The sequence below is a fragment of the Chlamydotis macqueenii genome, chromosome 1 (assembly GCF_036417535.1).
Source record: "Chlamydotis macqueenii isolate bChlMac1 chromosome 1, bChlMac1.mat, whole genome shotgun sequence".
Taxonomy (NCBI): Eukaryota; Metazoa; Chordata; class Aves; order Otidiformes; family Otididae; genus Chlamydotis; species Chlamydotis macqueenii.
The window spans coordinates 37,259,278-37,277,026 of NC_141556.1; the positions used below are offsets into that span (position 1 = coordinate 37,259,278).

The window sequence follows — 17,749 nt, forward strand, 5'->3', positions numbered from 1 at the left end:
GTAATATTAGGTAAAGAGGAGGGTTTTGCTCCATGGTGACATCAAAAGGAGCCCTACCTTCCTGCAGAGTCTTGTCCTGCGGCCACATGGCCCTTACAGCAGACTTGGTGGTTTGTGGCTCTGTCTTCTCCCTGCTGTTCAGTACTCAGTTCTGTGAACCTTGGGCAGACATTGCCATCTGCTAACTGCCCGTCTTGGCCCAAATCTTGACAAAAGCTTTCCTTGATGGCCAAGAAAATTATGTGCCTTAGTTATTTGTGACCAAGTTCCCTCACTAAGACATCTCACTCAGTATCTAAAGTAAACAGAAGAAAGAGGGCCTTTGTCTTTTTTGAGTTTTAATCAGTGTAATAACTCTTTCCCTTGTTTCAGAACTTTACAACTGCAATGAGAGCCTGTTTGTCCTGCTGTAAAGAGGAGGGTGCTTGTCTGCTGGAGCACTCGGTGCTGGAGGCACTGTAGAAGGAGGCTCAGCAGAAGGAATATAACTGCAAAAGGAAGACAGTACAGGCTGCTTTTTTTTTTTATTTAAAAGTAGTTCTGTCAGAATTCCACCTCTGAAGTTTCAGTTTCAGTGTGCAACTGAGTTCTGGCTGTTTTTTTATTTCCCAGACATGCATAACAATACTACAGGAAATTATTTCAACAGGTTTAAAAACAAATTGTGGATGTTCATTACTTGAAACACTCCATGACAAATTTTTCAAATACGTATTTCATCTGTGACTGCTGTTCATGTCAGTGCCGGATGGAGATTATTACAAGGTTGCATTTGCTCATTTGTTTTTTTTTTTTTTTTTTTTTACTTTCTCTGTGAACATTCTGCGTTAAGATTCCAATTTTCTCAAATCACTTCCATCATAAGGTGTGCCAGCTCTACCGCTATCCTGATTTACTCAGCCTGTATGAAAGTTTCAGTTATTTTCATGGCTTGCACAGATAACTTGTAGGTATACCTATACAAAGATATTTTGCAATATATGCATTTGTTTTATCAGTACTGCTTTTGGAAGGAAAACAAAAACATTTATTTGAAGTTCAATGCTTTAGACTGAGGTTACTAGGTCAACAGTAAATTTTAAAAACTATTTGAGACATTTCTTGATGGCATTTTAAAATTATAGCTTAAGGTTACACTGCTTCACATGATTCTGTTTGGTTCCTTTGATGCTGAAGATCTACAGCTGACTTATGTGTAAGATATATTTTTAAAAACATTAGCCATGATTTAAAGTAACGAGACACTGTTGAGATGAGGGGAGAAACCCATCCTTTGGGAGGAAGTGAGTTAGGTTCAGTAGTTTTGTTGAACCTGAACCAAGAAAGAAGCCATTTGTAACTCAATCTTTGTAAGACGACTTGAGGAAGATCCCAGCTTTTGCCTACCTGTTGATTTTAGCAGCAGCCCAGACATTGGGAGATGTCAGGAGTGTTTTAGAGGAGGCTCTAAAACAGCTGGCTTGTATTTAGCAGTATTTTAGAGCACAGTGAAAGGACTAAGGAAGCAGCTAGGGTGATAGCGGTGTTGTGATACAGTTAAAAATTGCTACAGAGAGTAGGCCCCATGCTTTCATTGCTGAAGAGACATGAGGGGCACTCTTGTTCCTAAAAATTCAGATGTCAAATGAAATTGTAGATGCTAAGTTTCAGTCTCCGTTAACAATCATTTTAAACAAATATAACCTCCTCCCACTAACAAAGAAATAAATCTGGATTGCATATGCTATTTCATAAGTTGGTTTGATGCTCAGAGTGCCGTAGTGGAAGCGAACAAATACCACCTTTATTTATGGTTTTCACTTTTTTATTTCCCAAGTGAGAAACATAAAGAAAAAAAAAAACAGATGACGATTGTGTCATAAAAGCTGCTATTAGAAGTTCAATTGTTTTGTAAAATTCCCTTCCCACACTGTTCTGTCAGCATGGTATTTGCCTGCTGCAGTAGCCCAACTTTGCTGTTAGAGACAGGCAGCTTGTTAGAGATAAGCCCTCTCTTTACTTTTCCTTCCAAAATTAAGCTTCATTTTGTCTTTGTCTTCGCTCCTCCAACACAAGTACCGCTCCAATGCTCTGCATGTTCTGCTGAAAAACAGTATCGTCGTCCGTCTTGTATCTGGATGCTGCTGGAAGTGACCAACTGTTTTCTTTCCAGTGGAATACATATCTAATGTAAAGTCGTTCGCTGCTGAACAAGAATATTTCTGTGCCAGATTCTGGTTTTAGCCACACTTGGGTAAATTAGATGAACCTCCACTGAAAGTAGTGTTACCTGATGGTAAAATATTTGTAAGTAGCTATATTTACTATGCATTCATCATCATGAAGATATTATGAAAAATAACCCAGGCTGTTAGGCAAAAAAAGCCTTTTATCTGCCCAGACATTCTAAATAATAGCAATACATCAGTTTGTAGTTCTAAATTAAACTTGCATAGAGCTGTGGATGCCTGTGTCTTTCAGATTCTGTTTCAATAAACCTGTGAGAAAAAAGTGAAGGCCCTTTGGCTTTACAGCAGTTTCAAAGCAGAAGCTTTATTACCTTTTTAAAAATCCTATATGCTTCATGTTTTTACACAGACATAGCTTCTCGCTGAAGATAAATGATGAGACTCTACCTTAAAAAGTCTTTGGGTTTTCATTAATCCGCATTAGGTTGAAAGGGAATCAGAATTCTAAAAATACAGTGCATCAGAGGAACAAGGTATTTTTCAGGTCAAGGTCCTCTTTTCCATCTGGTGCCATTTGGTAGTTCTAACATCTTCCATCTCCCCCTACTTCTCCATCTGTAAATAACTCACTGAAGTAAATGCTTGGAATAATTACAGCAAAGAATGACAGAATGCAGGTTGAACTTAATATCTTTGGGATCTAAAATGAAAAACATAACTACAGACATTGCAGTTATTGAAAAACTGTGGAGGTCTCCAGTCGGCAGGTGTATGAAATGGGAGAGCATTAGATGCTTTGGGATTGCCATTGGGCTGTTAAAAAGAAAAAGTCAAAAGGAATATTAGTTCAGGAGAGGGGAAAAAAAATAGCCTAGCAGGGCTGATTTTCAAAAGCAGCCTGCCGTTTTGCTTCTGCAAATAATTATAGACCCATATTTTAACGGTTAGATGTCTCCTTGCATCCATTTATTAGGAAGTCGGAGATCTAGCTACCACAAAATGTGTGCAAATTTGCAAACCTGGAAGGAGGTTTGAGGTGCTTCTAAAACTGATCAATCAGTCAACAGCTGGACTGCTTTCCAAATGTTTATGGGAACAAAATGGCTTTCTTTTTTTGTGTGAGGTCAGCATTGCCCTGAGGTAGTGCATGAGATGAGGTGCTTTACAATTTCCTGGGTTAATGTGAAAGAGACAATCTACTCCTGCTGGGGTTTCATACCTCTACCAGGGATGCACAAAGGGGGCTGGGCTGTAGGCACACTGTCTGCTGTTGCTGCCATACTCGGGCATTACATCTACTTCAGCATCTCGATTTAAGAAGGAGACAAACTGTTCAGTTTGTCAGCTGTCTGGGGCTGCTGTGTGCTGGCTGCCTGTGTTGTCGTGATACCCACCTTGTGCCAGCTGCCTATATAGGTGCCTGCCTTAGGTGGGTCATTAGTCATAAGGACTCAGTCAGATACCTAGAATAAGACACCTGAAAGTGAGAAAGAAGATTTTGAATTATTTGAAACCCTGTGCCCAGGGCTGCAAAACCAGCATCCAGCATAGGTTACCAGAGCAAACATTCCTCTTCCTCCCTGTTGTTCAGTGTTGCTGCCCAGGGCAGTACCAGGCCATCTCTGCTCTGAGAAAAAGCATTCTTTGATGAGAGGAGACACAAACCGCTGTCTCCTCTTCGCCAGGATAGGGACCATTATGAAAAACAAAAGATTTTTATTGAGGGGATGTGGGGTGAATTTTAGAAACGCTGTGCAGCTTTTATGAAATATTTGGGGGTTGTCCCAGAATGAGGAAGAATGGGCCATGACTCAGTATGTGTGACATCCAGCAGCATAAGATCCTTTCTATTACTCATGCAGGATGGAGCGGAAAAGATCTGTCAGTAATGTTCAGTTTACACATGGTTTTCACTTAAGTACTTGACAGAAGAAAGTTTCATTGCTTTATTTAGTGTATTTTAGTTCCAAGAAAGTATACTTGCTATATATCTGAAATACTGTTCATCTCTGTGGCTGGCTTATTAATGTACCAGAAGCTGGCCCTTAGGATATAGTGGCCTGGCTCCCATGTGAAGGGTCATCAGAGTGAGAACAAACACAACAGCCTGTTATTTTAAAGCCCTTTTATATTGCCAGTGTGATGCGAAGTGGTTGTGAAAATAAGGAGGAGCTCATTTTCAATGTCTATAGCATGATAAAGATTGCTGACCATTACTGTGTCATACTCATCCTCAAACTAAACTTTACACTCAAGGATAAGTGTATTCACAAGTCTTAGCTGTTGTTCATGCACACAAAAAAATGTGCAGATGTCATTTGAAGTTGTTCACTCAGCTGGCAGATTCCCCCCACCCCCATCTTGTCTCCAGCAATTACCCTTTGCCCCTTTCCTCTAAAAGCTATTTTTTCCTAGCTGTTATGTTTTACCATCCTTCAAAAGACAGCGGCCCCGCTCCTGCCCGTCAGATGTGGTGAGCTGGACCTGACCGAAGGCCATCACCCAGCGAGGGTCGAGTCTTGGCACCGGCCTTTGCAAAGGGTCTCCTCCATCGCTCAACCTCTGCAGTGCTGAGGGTTCCTGTTTCTCTCTGTCCGCTCAGCAGAAGCAGAAGAGATCCAAAATGGGCATCTTGCCCCCCATTCCTGCCGAAGCGTGCCCTTTCCAAGTAGCCGGATAGCCTTCAAAGGCAGGCTGACGCGTTAAAGCACAGCTCGCAGCAGCCGAGTGGGTCAGCCATTTTGCAGCCTGGCGGTGGGAGGGAGGCAGGCGCTCAGGAGGACCGGCGTGGAGGAGCGGCAGCCTGTGAGACCGCAGGGGAAGGAGCCTGGGCCTTGCGAAGTGGAGGCCACTGCTGGGTCATTCACCGCTTAGACAGGCAGAAAGAGCGTATGAAGAGTCCACAGGGGTCTGGCTGGCTTTCTGCGTCACTGGGAGTTGCCTGATGTGCAGGCAAGGAGATTGCTTCTACAGCTTGTTCCTGGCAGCTTTTGGAGTAGAGAAAATGGCCAGAGAAGGCTTAGCAAGCTATCAAATGGGTTTTCCACTTTAGCTCAGGAGAGAGGAAATGAGAGAGCAGGGAGGGATTGATTTTCCTGGTGCGTTTGACTCATCAGCTCAATGAGCAGGTCACTTGTCTTCCTCTCAAGGTCAGCAGAGTGACAGTGTGTCTCACTGTGCCCTTCAGGATGTTTTCTCTTGCAGACTTTGCTCAGCTTCCAGTCAGCCCTCGTGGCATTACTGGTTCGTCACAGCAGTGCTGGTCCCTGGCCCACCACGTCACTCAAGAAGAGATGCATGACTGAGAGTTAAAAGACCTCACTGAAGGCACAATTGGTTTCCTAGTCCCTGTCTTGGGGACCATATGTGACAGTGGTGGAGCCTTTGGAACATGTCTCATGTGTAGCATGAACTGACAGCCTAAACTGAAGTCACTCCAGTTGGGTACAAAGGGTACTTTAGGAGGAGCTTCCCTGTTTATATAGGTTTCAGATGACTTCATGTTTTAAAAGTGCATGGAGTGCATCCAAAGCAAATAATTCTTCTGTCGTGAATGGGAAGACCAAAAGGAAAAGTCTGGAGAAAGGAGGATGGATGGTCTTTCTTTAATGTCAAAGCTGACATAAACACATCTCCTCCAAACCCTTCTCACAAGATAATTTTCTCAGCAAGATACAGATTGCTTCAATCTCTGTGTAGCAGCCTTTGAAGCTTCGCCCTTATTGCTGTTATGGAGGAGGCAGGGTTGTCTTTGAGAATTTCTGCAGCACTGAAGTGTTCCTCTTCCAAAGGCTTTCACACGATCAGATAGCTGATTGCTGCAAACAACTCTCTCGTTGGAACTTCTCTGCCATCACACAAGGGCAAACTGATATGCTTGTTCTGCAAAATTATTAAATTTTAAAAAAATTAAAAGGCTTCATTAAAAATATTCTGACCAGCTCTATGCAAGGCCTCAGTTTTCATTAGACAGAGGCCCAGCTAAGAAGATGACGAATGGTGTTGGAAAGGAGCCACCAATTAGAAGACATCAATTTTTCTGTCAACAGGATAACCCCTTTTGCAGAATTTGTCATATGTTTATTCCTTTTCTGTTTGTGAAGGTATTTGTTTGGCAGGGATATTTTGCATGAGGGAAGGAATATTTAAATTGGTTTTTTTTTACAGTTGTCATTGCTGCACTGTTTTGAGTTCCTGTCTTGTGGGATATTTTCCCTGTTCAGAGTCCTTGCTCCTTGATCTGTCTGCTTTTTGTAACTCTTCAATTTGCAATACTTTTTGGGGAAAAAAAAAAAAAAGAGTCTACTTTCTTCTGCAGAGAGTTCTGGGGTAGAAACGCTTGTAATGGTAGGCACTTTGGGGGCATAGGTAGGCACCTTGGGGCTCACAATGCCTTCAGGTTGCAGGCTTAGGAATGTGCTATCTGGATGTTCCCAAAAGGGAGAGAAAACATTTCTGAGCATTTCTTTCTTAAAAATGTATGCCTGTTATGCTTGCATGCTAGTAAGTGTTCTTCCATGTTTAATGGTTTAAGATACAACTGAAGATACATGGAAAGTAAATGAAAGTTTACACACTTTCCTTACCCACGTTCAGAAAACTTGATAGCTTCCACACCTGCTTTTACCGTATAGGAAATTTTACTTACTTTACTTATGGGAAGCTGTATACATCCTTTATTCATCTGCATGCAGTCATTCACAGCTGCTGCTGTGTTTCTTAATAGCTTATTGCAAGTCATTTTATAAAATCATCAGTAGCAACTGCTTAACGGGTATTATGAGACAAAACAAGAAAGTTCTGTATATGTGGGCATATATGTAATACACAGAGAGCAGGAGTTGCCTGTGTATGTTAAAATATTTGGCAAGAGCCTGAATGAGAGGGACAGATATCTGGTGGGATTTCAGATGGGCGCTGGTAGATATTGACATGACTTTAAAGCCTATCAGGTTCTTATGTGGGAACCCAGCTTCAGGAAATGGAGCATAACAGGTTTTTGAGGGGTGACTGAAAAGTTACAGCTGTGTAACAAGGATCTACTGGGACATTGAATAGACCTGTGTTGTTTTTTACCTATGTTGTGGAGAGGGGGAGGCTTGGCATGGAATAGTTAGTGTGGAAGGTCTTCATTTAGATGTTAAGTGGCCATTACTGGTAGATCAGGTATACACCTCATCATCATCTGGTGTCAGGTCATGCTGCTCAGTGCTCCGCTAGCAGCTGTGTTGAACGTATGTGTTAACGACTGCAATTGTTTTGTCCTGGATTCAGACCACAATGAGACCATCTACTAGTATCTAATAGAGGTATAGTTATGACTCTGCCTGTCCGTGGCTCATCTGAAGCACTTGTTACTCTTTTGAAATTAGACACAATAGTAGTTGTCTCACTGCCTCTAATGCTGAGAGTCTGAGCACATCCTTCTGGGTGTGACCATGCTTTGGGGAAGGCAAAGGTTAAGGCAGGTTTTGGGGCTCTAAATTGTAACTTACCAACTCTTTTTTGAAGTACGTTTACACTGCAAAAGCAGAAAGGCTTGTGTTCCATAAAGGCTAGCTCTTTGTCTTCAGAGTGGAATTTGTATTTTTTTAAACTGATGGTGAGGTTGAATCTGGCTTACCTGAGCAACCACCTTCTTGCCTGAGCTAAACTGCTACCGCTGCTTGCGGTGGAGTGTGGGAATCTCTGTTGAGATGGAAGATGGGCAGCTAGTGGCAGCTTAGTCCTTGCTTGGAAATAACTTTATATTTAGGGGGGAAATTTTCCAAAGTACCTAAATGATTTATGATTCCAAATCTCCAGTTATGTCCAGGCTCTGCAGTGAGATGTACTTTTTTCAAAGTGTGATACTGTCTTGCTTTATACAATGCCATCTGCCACCAGGTGCCAGCACTCTTTTCTTACTTATCTTGTTCCTCTTTTCCAGGTTGGCCTTCCTTCTATGATGTGATCAGTCCTGATGTAATTACTTTCAATGATGATTTCTCCTACGGGATGCATCGGATTGAAATATCCTGCAGTCAGGTTAGTTTATAGCAGACACAGACCGTTCTGATGGCAAAGGCTGCAAAAATCATTACAGCGTGCTGTACTTTCCCTAAGATTTGCAAACCTTTCAGTTCCATTAAATAGTAATCATTGTGAGAGAGCACAATGGGTTGTAGGTATAACAGCTGGGTGGAACGAGCTGAAGGCACAAAGGACTCGTTGGAACGCACGTTGTTGTCTCGTGTGAGATTTAACAGAGCGGATGTAAATGGTTGGACTCGGTGCTGAGTCTACAAAAATTGTTTTCCTGAAGAGAGTCCCTTCAAAGGAGCTCCTGAGCCTGAGCCTGGCTGACTGACTCCACACATGAGCAGTTGAAAGGGAAGTTGAAAGCAGTGGAGCGACTGTCTGTGTGCTGATTCCATCACTGTGCATTACTGTGCAGCCGTGCTAACTCATTCTCAGCACAGTCCTAATGGCTGCCTCAAACAGTCCCATCTGCCTTAATAATGAAGTCAGTAGTCATTCAAAACATGCCCAAATTTTTCGTTATCTGTCTTGTTCTAGTTTCTCTCATCCCTTGTGCTGCCCTCCTCTCTGTGAAGGGAATGGTGTGATCATTACCTAGCAAAGGGAGAAGCTGCTGCATTGGCATTTGGCAGACGTACCCAGCAGCTTGCAGTCCTCTAGCTCCACATGCTCAAACTCCTCCTGAGAAAAGCAGCAGCTTCCTTTGGGCCTTGGGAATTTGCTGTTCTCTTTCCAGACAGTATTGGTGGAAAGATAACTAATTTCATCCCTGACATTATGCATCACTGCTAGTCAGTTAGTCCTCATATATAAATGCTCAGAGTGAGTTAAGAAGCTTCCCAAAAAGAGGCAAGATTGTCTTTGTAGAGAAACCATTAACTTCAGCCTGGGTAGAGGGTTTGGTCCAACATGTTAATGGCCAGCGTGTCTGCTAGTATGTCACAGGTACAACATAATTCTGTAGTTTTTACATTGATGATGTGCTTTAGAAGATCCATGTAACACTTTTTGGGAACATCCGTTTCCCTAAATCCCTTAGCGAGGTAGCAATGGGACTGCAGACTGGGAATCTTGTGCTTCACCAGTGATTACTGGCATAATCAAAAATGCAATCCACTCTCTTCAGCTCTGGTTATTCAGCTCTGGCCTGAATAATGCTAAAATCAGCATACTGCCAGCCTGCTGAGCCTGTATCAGCTGACACCTTTCGAGAGACAGCCAGAGCTCCTGGTTTCACCTGAGAGAAGCACAAGGCAGCCTATGGTCAGGCCAAGGAATCTGGGAATGTCGTTTACCTGTTGCCAAACAAAATAGTGTTAGCAGACCCGAGACGAGCAATATTAGCAGCAGGCACATGCAGACACCATAAAATTAAAGCAAAACCCAAACCTGAATTTAAAGCATTAAGAAAAAAATATGACCAATGCTATATAATCCAATGGCAACTTCCTACCAGCTACTCCAACTTCCTGGGGCAATAATCCCACTGATGATCAAGTCACGCAGGAAAATAGCTTGAGGAGTGGTGAGCATCTTTGCAGCCACTGCTCAGCACAGTTAATACTGCCGCATTGTGTATTCAAAACAAAACCATTTCCTCCCCTCCTCAGAGCCCTAGGAATGTGAATCGCACATGCAGCTGCAAAAACCTGCAGTTATACTGCAGCTTGGAAAGCAGGGGGATTGATATGGCAGGCCTTGGTAGAACTGGAGGGAAATACCCTCTCCCACACCCAAAACCTTATTAATCTTTTGCAGATGAAAAAGTAGTTGATTTTTCTTTAAAAGTCCTTCCACCTGTCTGAGAGAATAAAAACCCCTCTTTTAATGTTCTCCATTATAGACAACAAACACTGGTGGAAAATTGCTGTAATATTAATCAAAGATACCCATGGGATTATCCTAGAAATAACTTTTGCAGTTTTTTGGAAACACATCACCCTGGATGTACTTAAAAGGTCAATGATTAGTGACAGGTAGAAGTTAATTACAAATACATGGGAGGAATACTGTAAGACTGGTTGCATCTCTCTTTTTTTTTTTTTTTTTTCTCTTTCCTGCTCAAGAGTGCCTTCTCCTAAGGTCTCCCTCGCTATTATTTCTACCTGTACAAATCAATACAATTCTGTAGTCAACAGAAGTGCCGTTTGCACATTGATAGCTTGGGCTCGGCCATAGCAGCTGACTGCAAGCTGCCTTGTGTCCCTCCCAGCAGCATATTAGAACCAGGAGGCTTGGGAGATCCAAGCATACTGACAGTTAGCAGTGACCCCCCCTTTCCTGCTTCCGAACACATACTTCAGATGCTTTAGTCTAACCGTTGCACTGTCCCAGTGCATTCTGCCCAGTGTATGTATGTGCAAGGCTGCAGCAGATTATTGTTTCTCTTTGGGAGGCTTTGCAGACAGGTATATGCGCCCCAGAAAAATGGTCGGCACCTATTATGTGTGGAGAGGACAGTAAAATCAATTCATCCTTTGTGCTCTCAACTGAGGGTCAGATTTCTTATGCTGTGATGCAAAGGATTGAACTACGTTTCTTTTCAGGGCAGATGAGTTATAGAGTCCCTCTACAGAGAGAATCGCCACATAAATTTTTGGTGAGGGTTAATCTCAAAAGGTAACGAATTTTGCAGTAACCCAATCCTGGTGTGATCCTGCCATCACAAGAAGGTGTAATGAGACTACCTTGAACTCTTGCACAGCTTCTCAGGTTTTGTGAGGAAAACCTTTTTGATAGATTGTCTTCATAGTCTGTATGTTTGTGAGTATATTACTCCTGCAGACCGTTTCTCTCTATGCTTTCTCTTGTTCTGTTTCTGTCCAGTGGAGAGGGAATGATTTATCTTTGGATAAATGTTAATCTGGAAAAGATCTGTTTAACACTTCTAGCCAGGAGGTTTTGAAACATTCTTAGTTGAGATTAGATGATTTAATTAGGATGCTGAGCATTTAGAAAAATATTCTCTCTGCGACACTAGGGTTTTTTAGATTATTTTTTTTTCCCAAGGTATGGAAAAGCTTTATAATCAGGTGAAATGCCTCATTGTGAGAGACTCCACTCTGAGGAACATCTCAGGTTTTCTGCCCAAAATTACTAAAAAAGGCCTTCAGCCTAAAGGAAAATGAAATAAAATAAGCAGTGGAGAATGGAGGAAAGGGTTGCAAGACAGCAGTCTTTCAGGAACAAGACTTGAAGCTTTGTCTTCTCTGGTTCCCATGCAACTTCCTGTTGCCTTTTCCTGTTTGCCATGTTATGTCTTCCTTCCTTACAAAGCCAAGCAGCTGCTGCTTAATCCAAAGTGATCTGTGCCTTTTCCCATTGCCTCTGGGAACTCATCCTGCTGATATCACAGGCTAGAAGTGCCCTCATTTGTTACCGGAGTCCTTGCTGGGGTGCCATGGCTGTTTCAGCAGCACTTCTCCAAGGGGCAGGGAGCCTGCCTTGGGATGTGGCTGCGTGGGTGAGACCGACGGGCAGGAGCACTGAGGCTTCATGTGCCTACCTGCCCTGCTCCTGGAGTTCGTGAAGATTATTGTTTCAGCTATCATTAAATGAGAAGAGTTTATCTCCCTCCTAGCTGGCATGAGAGCCTCCCCCAGCCTTTCAGTCTGTTGAGAGAGCCAAAACTTTACCTGCTTCTGCAGACACCATTCCTACTGCTTTGGTGAATTAAAGGCCATAACAGCAGGAGAACATTAGCAACACATTAACTGCAGGGTAGAGAGAGATGCCATCACTAACTCATTCACAGTTTGCAATAATCAGTAGTGCCTGTATGTATTTGGGATTTTATGAATTAACTAAATGTTAAGAATAATTTGGAGTCCTTAATTTTTGCTGTCTGACTGCGAGCCCACGGGCAGCTCTGTGATCTCAGTTACATCATTCCAGCTCTCACTGAGATCAGCTATTGACTTGAAAGGCCAAGGCTCTCTGGTAAAGCAGCATGACTTTCCTGTTCAAGATAAATATTTCTCCAGTGCAAGGTTTTATTTTTTTATTTCTCATGGCAGGCTGTAAAAATGAACTTGTGGAATTTAAGTGACTAATCACAAGAAGTTCCTATTATCCAGATAAGTTGTCAACCATAATGTGCAGTGATAGTAATCCTTATTTTTGAATAAGGATCAACTAGACCAGTTTCTTCAAAATACTGTACTCTTTTGTAAAGCAAGGGACTATTACCTTTCTTACAGATGGGAGAAGTAGTGCTCACCCTCAATATCACTGGGAGTATCAGAGGCTGATTCATACAGAACAAAAGTGTCAACAGACCATCTGTAGTTTCATATTCCTTACAAAAAGCAAATTTGGTGTAATTCCTGTTTATAAGTTACTCCCAGCTAGAGATTATTCATTCAGAAATATTTTACATATCTTCACTACAGGTCTTTTTCAGTCCCCTGTCCCTATGTCCTATGTACTGCAGAAAGTAGTATGAGATGAGTAGGGGATGAGCTCCATCCCCTTCAGGGGTGAGGAGAAGTGCACCTGGAAGGACCCTGATGCTCAGAAAAGTGGCAGGCTGTGGAAAGAAAAAAAAAAAATAATAATATGAGGGCATACTCCAAAGAATATTTTCACTGCTTTAGGTCCTTGCTGTTTTCTTACTGAGGGGCGTAGCAGATGGCTGCAGGCTGAGGAGAGCCCAGAGTTCAGGCTGCCCCTTTCTTACACATCTGTCCTTACAGCAATAAGTGAAATGGGGGCAGTGCTGCCCTCGCCACCATGTTTTTAACTGAGCTCCTGCCATGAGATCATTACACAAACAGGCAACTTCTCAGAAATAGTGGCCCAACCAAACATATGCAGTGGCATGACGGGAAATGTACATGAAATTTGAGCTTGAAGTCTAAGGCGCCCGTGGTATCTCAGAAGATCATCTTTCTGGATCATTTTTGCAAATAAATGTAGGTTGTAAATCCCACTTGAAAGGGCAATGTAGGCACCAGTGTGCTTCCTTGGAAGCGGCTGCTAGTCATTGCTTAACACCACGGTGATGCCATCAAGCTGTACAGAAATACAGTGTGTGTACAGAAACTCTATTGTGTTTTGTTTCAGTGTGGTGCTCACCTGGGGCATATTTTTGATGATGGACCTCGTCCAACTGGCAAACGGTACTGCACAAACTCTGCTTCGTTATCTTTCAAGCCAGCAGACAAGAACAACGCCGGAGAAGGCAGCGGTAACGCCAGTCCTGCCCAAACAGGCAAAGCTGAGCTGTAGGACGAAGCAAAGCCTGCAGAAAACTGTGCAGATCCCACACAGCTTACATGGAATGTTTTCTGAGTTGCCTGCTGTCTTATATCCTAAGAATGTTTAAATGTATGAAAGCATTTTGCACCATCTTTCTTCTTCCTCACCTTTTCAGAACTGAGGCCTTGCCTGCTGGTGCGTTTACTATATAATTGGATTGAAAAATGTGTTGACTGACTCCACAGGTTTTCTTTTCCTTTCTTTTCTTTGAGATTGCTTTGGGGAATCCTTAAATTGAGAGGCTTTGGCACCATTAGTTATTAGTTTCTTCTTAGTGCTGTGTTTGAACACTATTCCTTTTTTTTTTTTTTTTGTGGGAGATGGAACTTGTGTTTATCTCCAGTTTATAGGAAACTTCTGGGCATAAGAAAATCCTAAATTCCCAGCACATCTCTGCTTTGTTCTGACTTGCGAGGCATGCAGCCTTTGGTCGTATGTATTCAGCCATCTCCCAGCATCAGCCGCGCCCTGCAAAAACTTGTACTTATGGCTGTTCCTTCCCAACTGAGAGAGAGAGATGAGATGTAAAGCCCAGCCTTTGGCTAATTTCCTGCCAAAATTTCAAGGGTGTGGTTGAAAGGATGTAAACATTGTCTCAGCATCTATTTTTTCCCCTTTGTTTGGTATTTAAATCAAGGTTTTAGCTAGTAAGGCTCACTTTTGCAGGCTACTAATGAGACTTCGTCTTTTTGTGAGGCCTCTTCAGCAACTGTAACTCAAATCTGAATTAAAGTGAAATCTGCAGGGGGTAATTATATGGACAAGTGCAGAGATAAACTTGAGAAGTGAAGTAGATGAGGGATGACACTAGGCTCTTTATCTTGTCAGTTGCTACAAGGATTCAGAAACATGAGTTTCTGCTAAAGTGGAGTTTAAGAATGAATGCAGGAGAAAGAGGGAGACCCTCCTGAAGTATCCAATTTTAAAGATTAGCTGGTCTGGATGCATACTGCCTACAAGGTCACAGCCTTTAATATGTGCAGTTGTGCTGTAGGATGTGGGTGAAGGGGTTGGTTTAACAAATGAATTTGGAAAAAGCCTGTCAGAGCTCTGTCCCATAAGATGTTTTTCACAGCTGCTTTTAGATTTTGTTGAATAACAGTTTGTCTAGAATTGTGCATAATACTGTTCTTTAAGCTATACTCTACAGCATTTGCTAACACCACTTTGCCTTTAAGCATTAAGAGAAGTAATGAATATAGTATTTACTTTCATTAGCAAATTCTGTGACTAATATGTTTGAATCCAATTTTATTTCTAGTAGGAGCAAAGCAACCATTGATTTTTATGGAAACAGGATTGAGGTTTTTATGTCAGTGATAATAAACATATCTAAAGTACGAACATCCTTCAGTTAAAATATAGCTACTGTAAAAGCATATGGCACGGTCAGAATTGCCTTCTTTTAGCAACATAAGAAAGACATGAAAAAGCATACAATACCTTAACATCAAATAGATGCAAATAAGGATGATAGCTATTTAGAGCTAAAACCCCTCAGGCTCTGCTGTAGCGAGCACCTACTCACGTGAGTATTCCCCCAGATGTCACACAAGGAACTGCTCGTTGGCCGCAGAAAAGGTTGTGCAGACTGACCTTCGGTGTTTCAAGGCGGTCAAGTTTCTCCTGGTCCCACTGGTTTTTAGCAATTTCTTGTAGAAGGACTGCTTTTATCCCTTGCTTTTATTTAAAGAAAAGTAGGTTTTCTCTACCACATTTTCTGACATAAACATAAAAAAGTAGTATCTATAAAAATGTGGTACATAAATGTGGTTTAATTTGAGATTGCTGTTGGATTTAAGTCTTATCAAATTTCAGTATATTCCTGCCTTATGTTAAAGAAATATATTATTTAAGCTTCAGTACGCAGTAATGTATGCTGTCCTACAGGAGATTTATTTTTGCAGGATATGGAGTGCAATGAAATGAGTCAATATGGTGAGGTGTATGTGATCTCTGGGAGTTAGATCATTTAACATAGGAAATGCATTGTTCTCTCTTGTGCGCAAACTATACCACAGCGCAGCGCAGGGTAAGACAGATTTCCTTTTATTGCTCTTAGAAGATGCTAGTAAGGGCTAGTATTCAACCCTCCAAATTTAGTTCAGTCTGTTTGTGATCATGACAGAGGAAACTTGGGAGCTGAACACAATGTATAGAATAATAGGAGAATATTTCTGTATGTTTAACTTTTGCACTGTCTAGATGCTTATAAAAACTGAATGCAAACTGTGTAGAAATAGCAAATATATTTTATAATATCTCTATTGTTACTCAGATGTTTAAATAGCATACCTTAAAATATCATGTAAGACACACATGTTATTTATATATACTATATATATATATATATAAAATTGCACATGTTTTTTATATATATATACATACACCCACATATATTCTCCAAGTATAATTTTAGCCTTCTGTACCTTTTTAATGATGAAAACCTTTCCTTAAGAGAGTTCAATACTTTTAAGAAATCGAATATACATTTTTCAAATTAAATTTGTTTTCATATATTTGTTGTACACAAATATAAAATAAATTTCTTTATAAATAATTCTGCTCTCCTTCCTTATTTATCTATTTTTATGGCAAGTTTTTGTGCCCCTAGCTGCAGCATGTCTTAGGGACCTGCTTTTACTTTGCTTTCCCTTAACTTACTGTGAATATTATATAGCCAGCACTTCATCTCCAGCAAGTTTCTGTCAGGGGCACAGCACTGCAAGGTACAGTGTCCTTGCACTTACCTGCTTTTGGGAGAATTATCGCAAGCACCCAGGCCCAGTAGAGAGGGTAAATGTTTTGAGAAAGGCTCAGCTTTTACTTAGCAGAAGTTCTGGCTGCTTCCAAAAGCTGTGGTGTGGGATGTGGTGAGTCACAGGTGTGCTGTAGGAGCCCCAAGGTGCCCAGACTCAGTCTGCAGTGGAAGATTCTGGCTGGAAAGTTTGTTTCTGTCAAGGTTTCATCTCCAAGGATGCAGGTTTGGAATACTCCATGGGCAGCAGGTTAATGCCGCTCAACGGATCAGCTCTGCAGTGGGTTTTAAAAGAGAGGTGTGAGGTAGGGGAAGAAGTTGCAGGCTGTTTTCAAATCAGCTCCCATGTTTGTGTTTGTGGGAACCAGAGAGTTACATCAAAATTAATTCACTTGCTAATTTCTCTCAAACATTGGAGGTATCACCTCTGAGTGCCCTGGCTACAGGGTGGGAGAAGCAATGGTGGCAGCATCAGCGACGTGAGGCCAGTTAACGAACCACTTTGTGATTCTCTTGTTGTTGTAGCTATCTGGCTTCCATATATTAAAGGCATCTTAACTGTAAGCTTTTTTCACAAGCTATATCCGCTCTCATACACTAAAAAAAAATTGACTGTGTGCATGTGAACTAGTTAAAACTGGGGCCTTACCACAGTGGCTATAGCATGTATTCCCCACGTGGGTGGAGGTAGGCTGACATCTGGATTTATGCAGCAAAGACATCTCTCCAAGAAAGGAGAGGGAGCTTGTCAAGTAATGCCATGGCTTCTTATATGTACTCACAGGTAAGTGGTGTCTGAAGGCTCTGTCATCTCTCAGGATAAAAGGCAAGATAAAACAAGTGCACAAATTGCCTCCAGTGCCCCACAGAAGACAGTGATAATAACGACCCACAGGATAGGACTGCCCAGTGCACTAGCATGAGGCATGAGGCCTTATTGCCCTCTCAACAGCTGACAAAGGTGGAGCTGTCTCTGGCACTAGCTATGCTCCATTGTATTTCCATTTCTTCCTCACCCCAAAAATAGCTCAGTTAAAAAGGACAACATTGTAAGTCAGCATTTTTGTTGGGGTGACACTGAAGAACGCGTTGTCACAAACACGATGCCAAGTGTGGATGTGGATGTTGGTACTCTGTTGATTGTACTGAACGGTCTCAGTCTTAATTCACTTAGCCTTGTTTTGCAGTCCATTCACCCAACTGAATTTGGCAAGCCATGAGGTTAGGCCTTCTCTAACAAAATATGTGATGTATGTTAATTTTTCTTATTGTTCAGTGTGTTACAAAATGCCTGTGGTTAATGTCAGTGCACGATCTGCAGTGCTCTGCTCCTTCACCCATCGTCTGGGAGGGGATGTGAAATACACGATGCAGGCTGCTTTACAGGTCCCAGCTCAGAGTTACAAAATCGTGCCCTCTCTGTCCCCATCCTTCAAGGAATTTAAGGATGAAAACAAAACAGACGGTTGCACTTTCAGAATTAAAATCGGTGTGCTCTATACCTGGTTACAGAACAAAAGGCAGAGTATTCAGTGGCACTAGA

The 17,749-nt window shown here is 41.9% G+C and overlaps 1 protein-coding gene across 5 annotated transcripts in view; it reads left to right on the forward strand.

Moving 5' to 3' along the window:
- MSRB3 (methionine sulfoxide reductase B3) overlaps window positions 1–16,008 on the forward strand; it is an 86,761-nt gene extending 70,753 nt beyond the window's left edge. For all 5 annotated transcript variants that reach the window (XM_086748844.1, XM_086748859.1, XM_086748834.1 and 2 more), the window contains 2 exons: window positions 8,098–8,195; window positions 13,254–16,008. In XM_086748844.1, coding sequence (XP_086604970.1) covers window positions 8,098–8,195; window positions 13,254–13,418 — 263 coding nt within the window. In that variant the 3' untranslated portion in view covers window positions 13,419–16,008. The remainder of the gene's footprint in view (window positions 1–8,097; window positions 8,196–13,253) is intronic.
- Window positions 16,009–17,749: the final 1,741 nt, after the last annotated feature.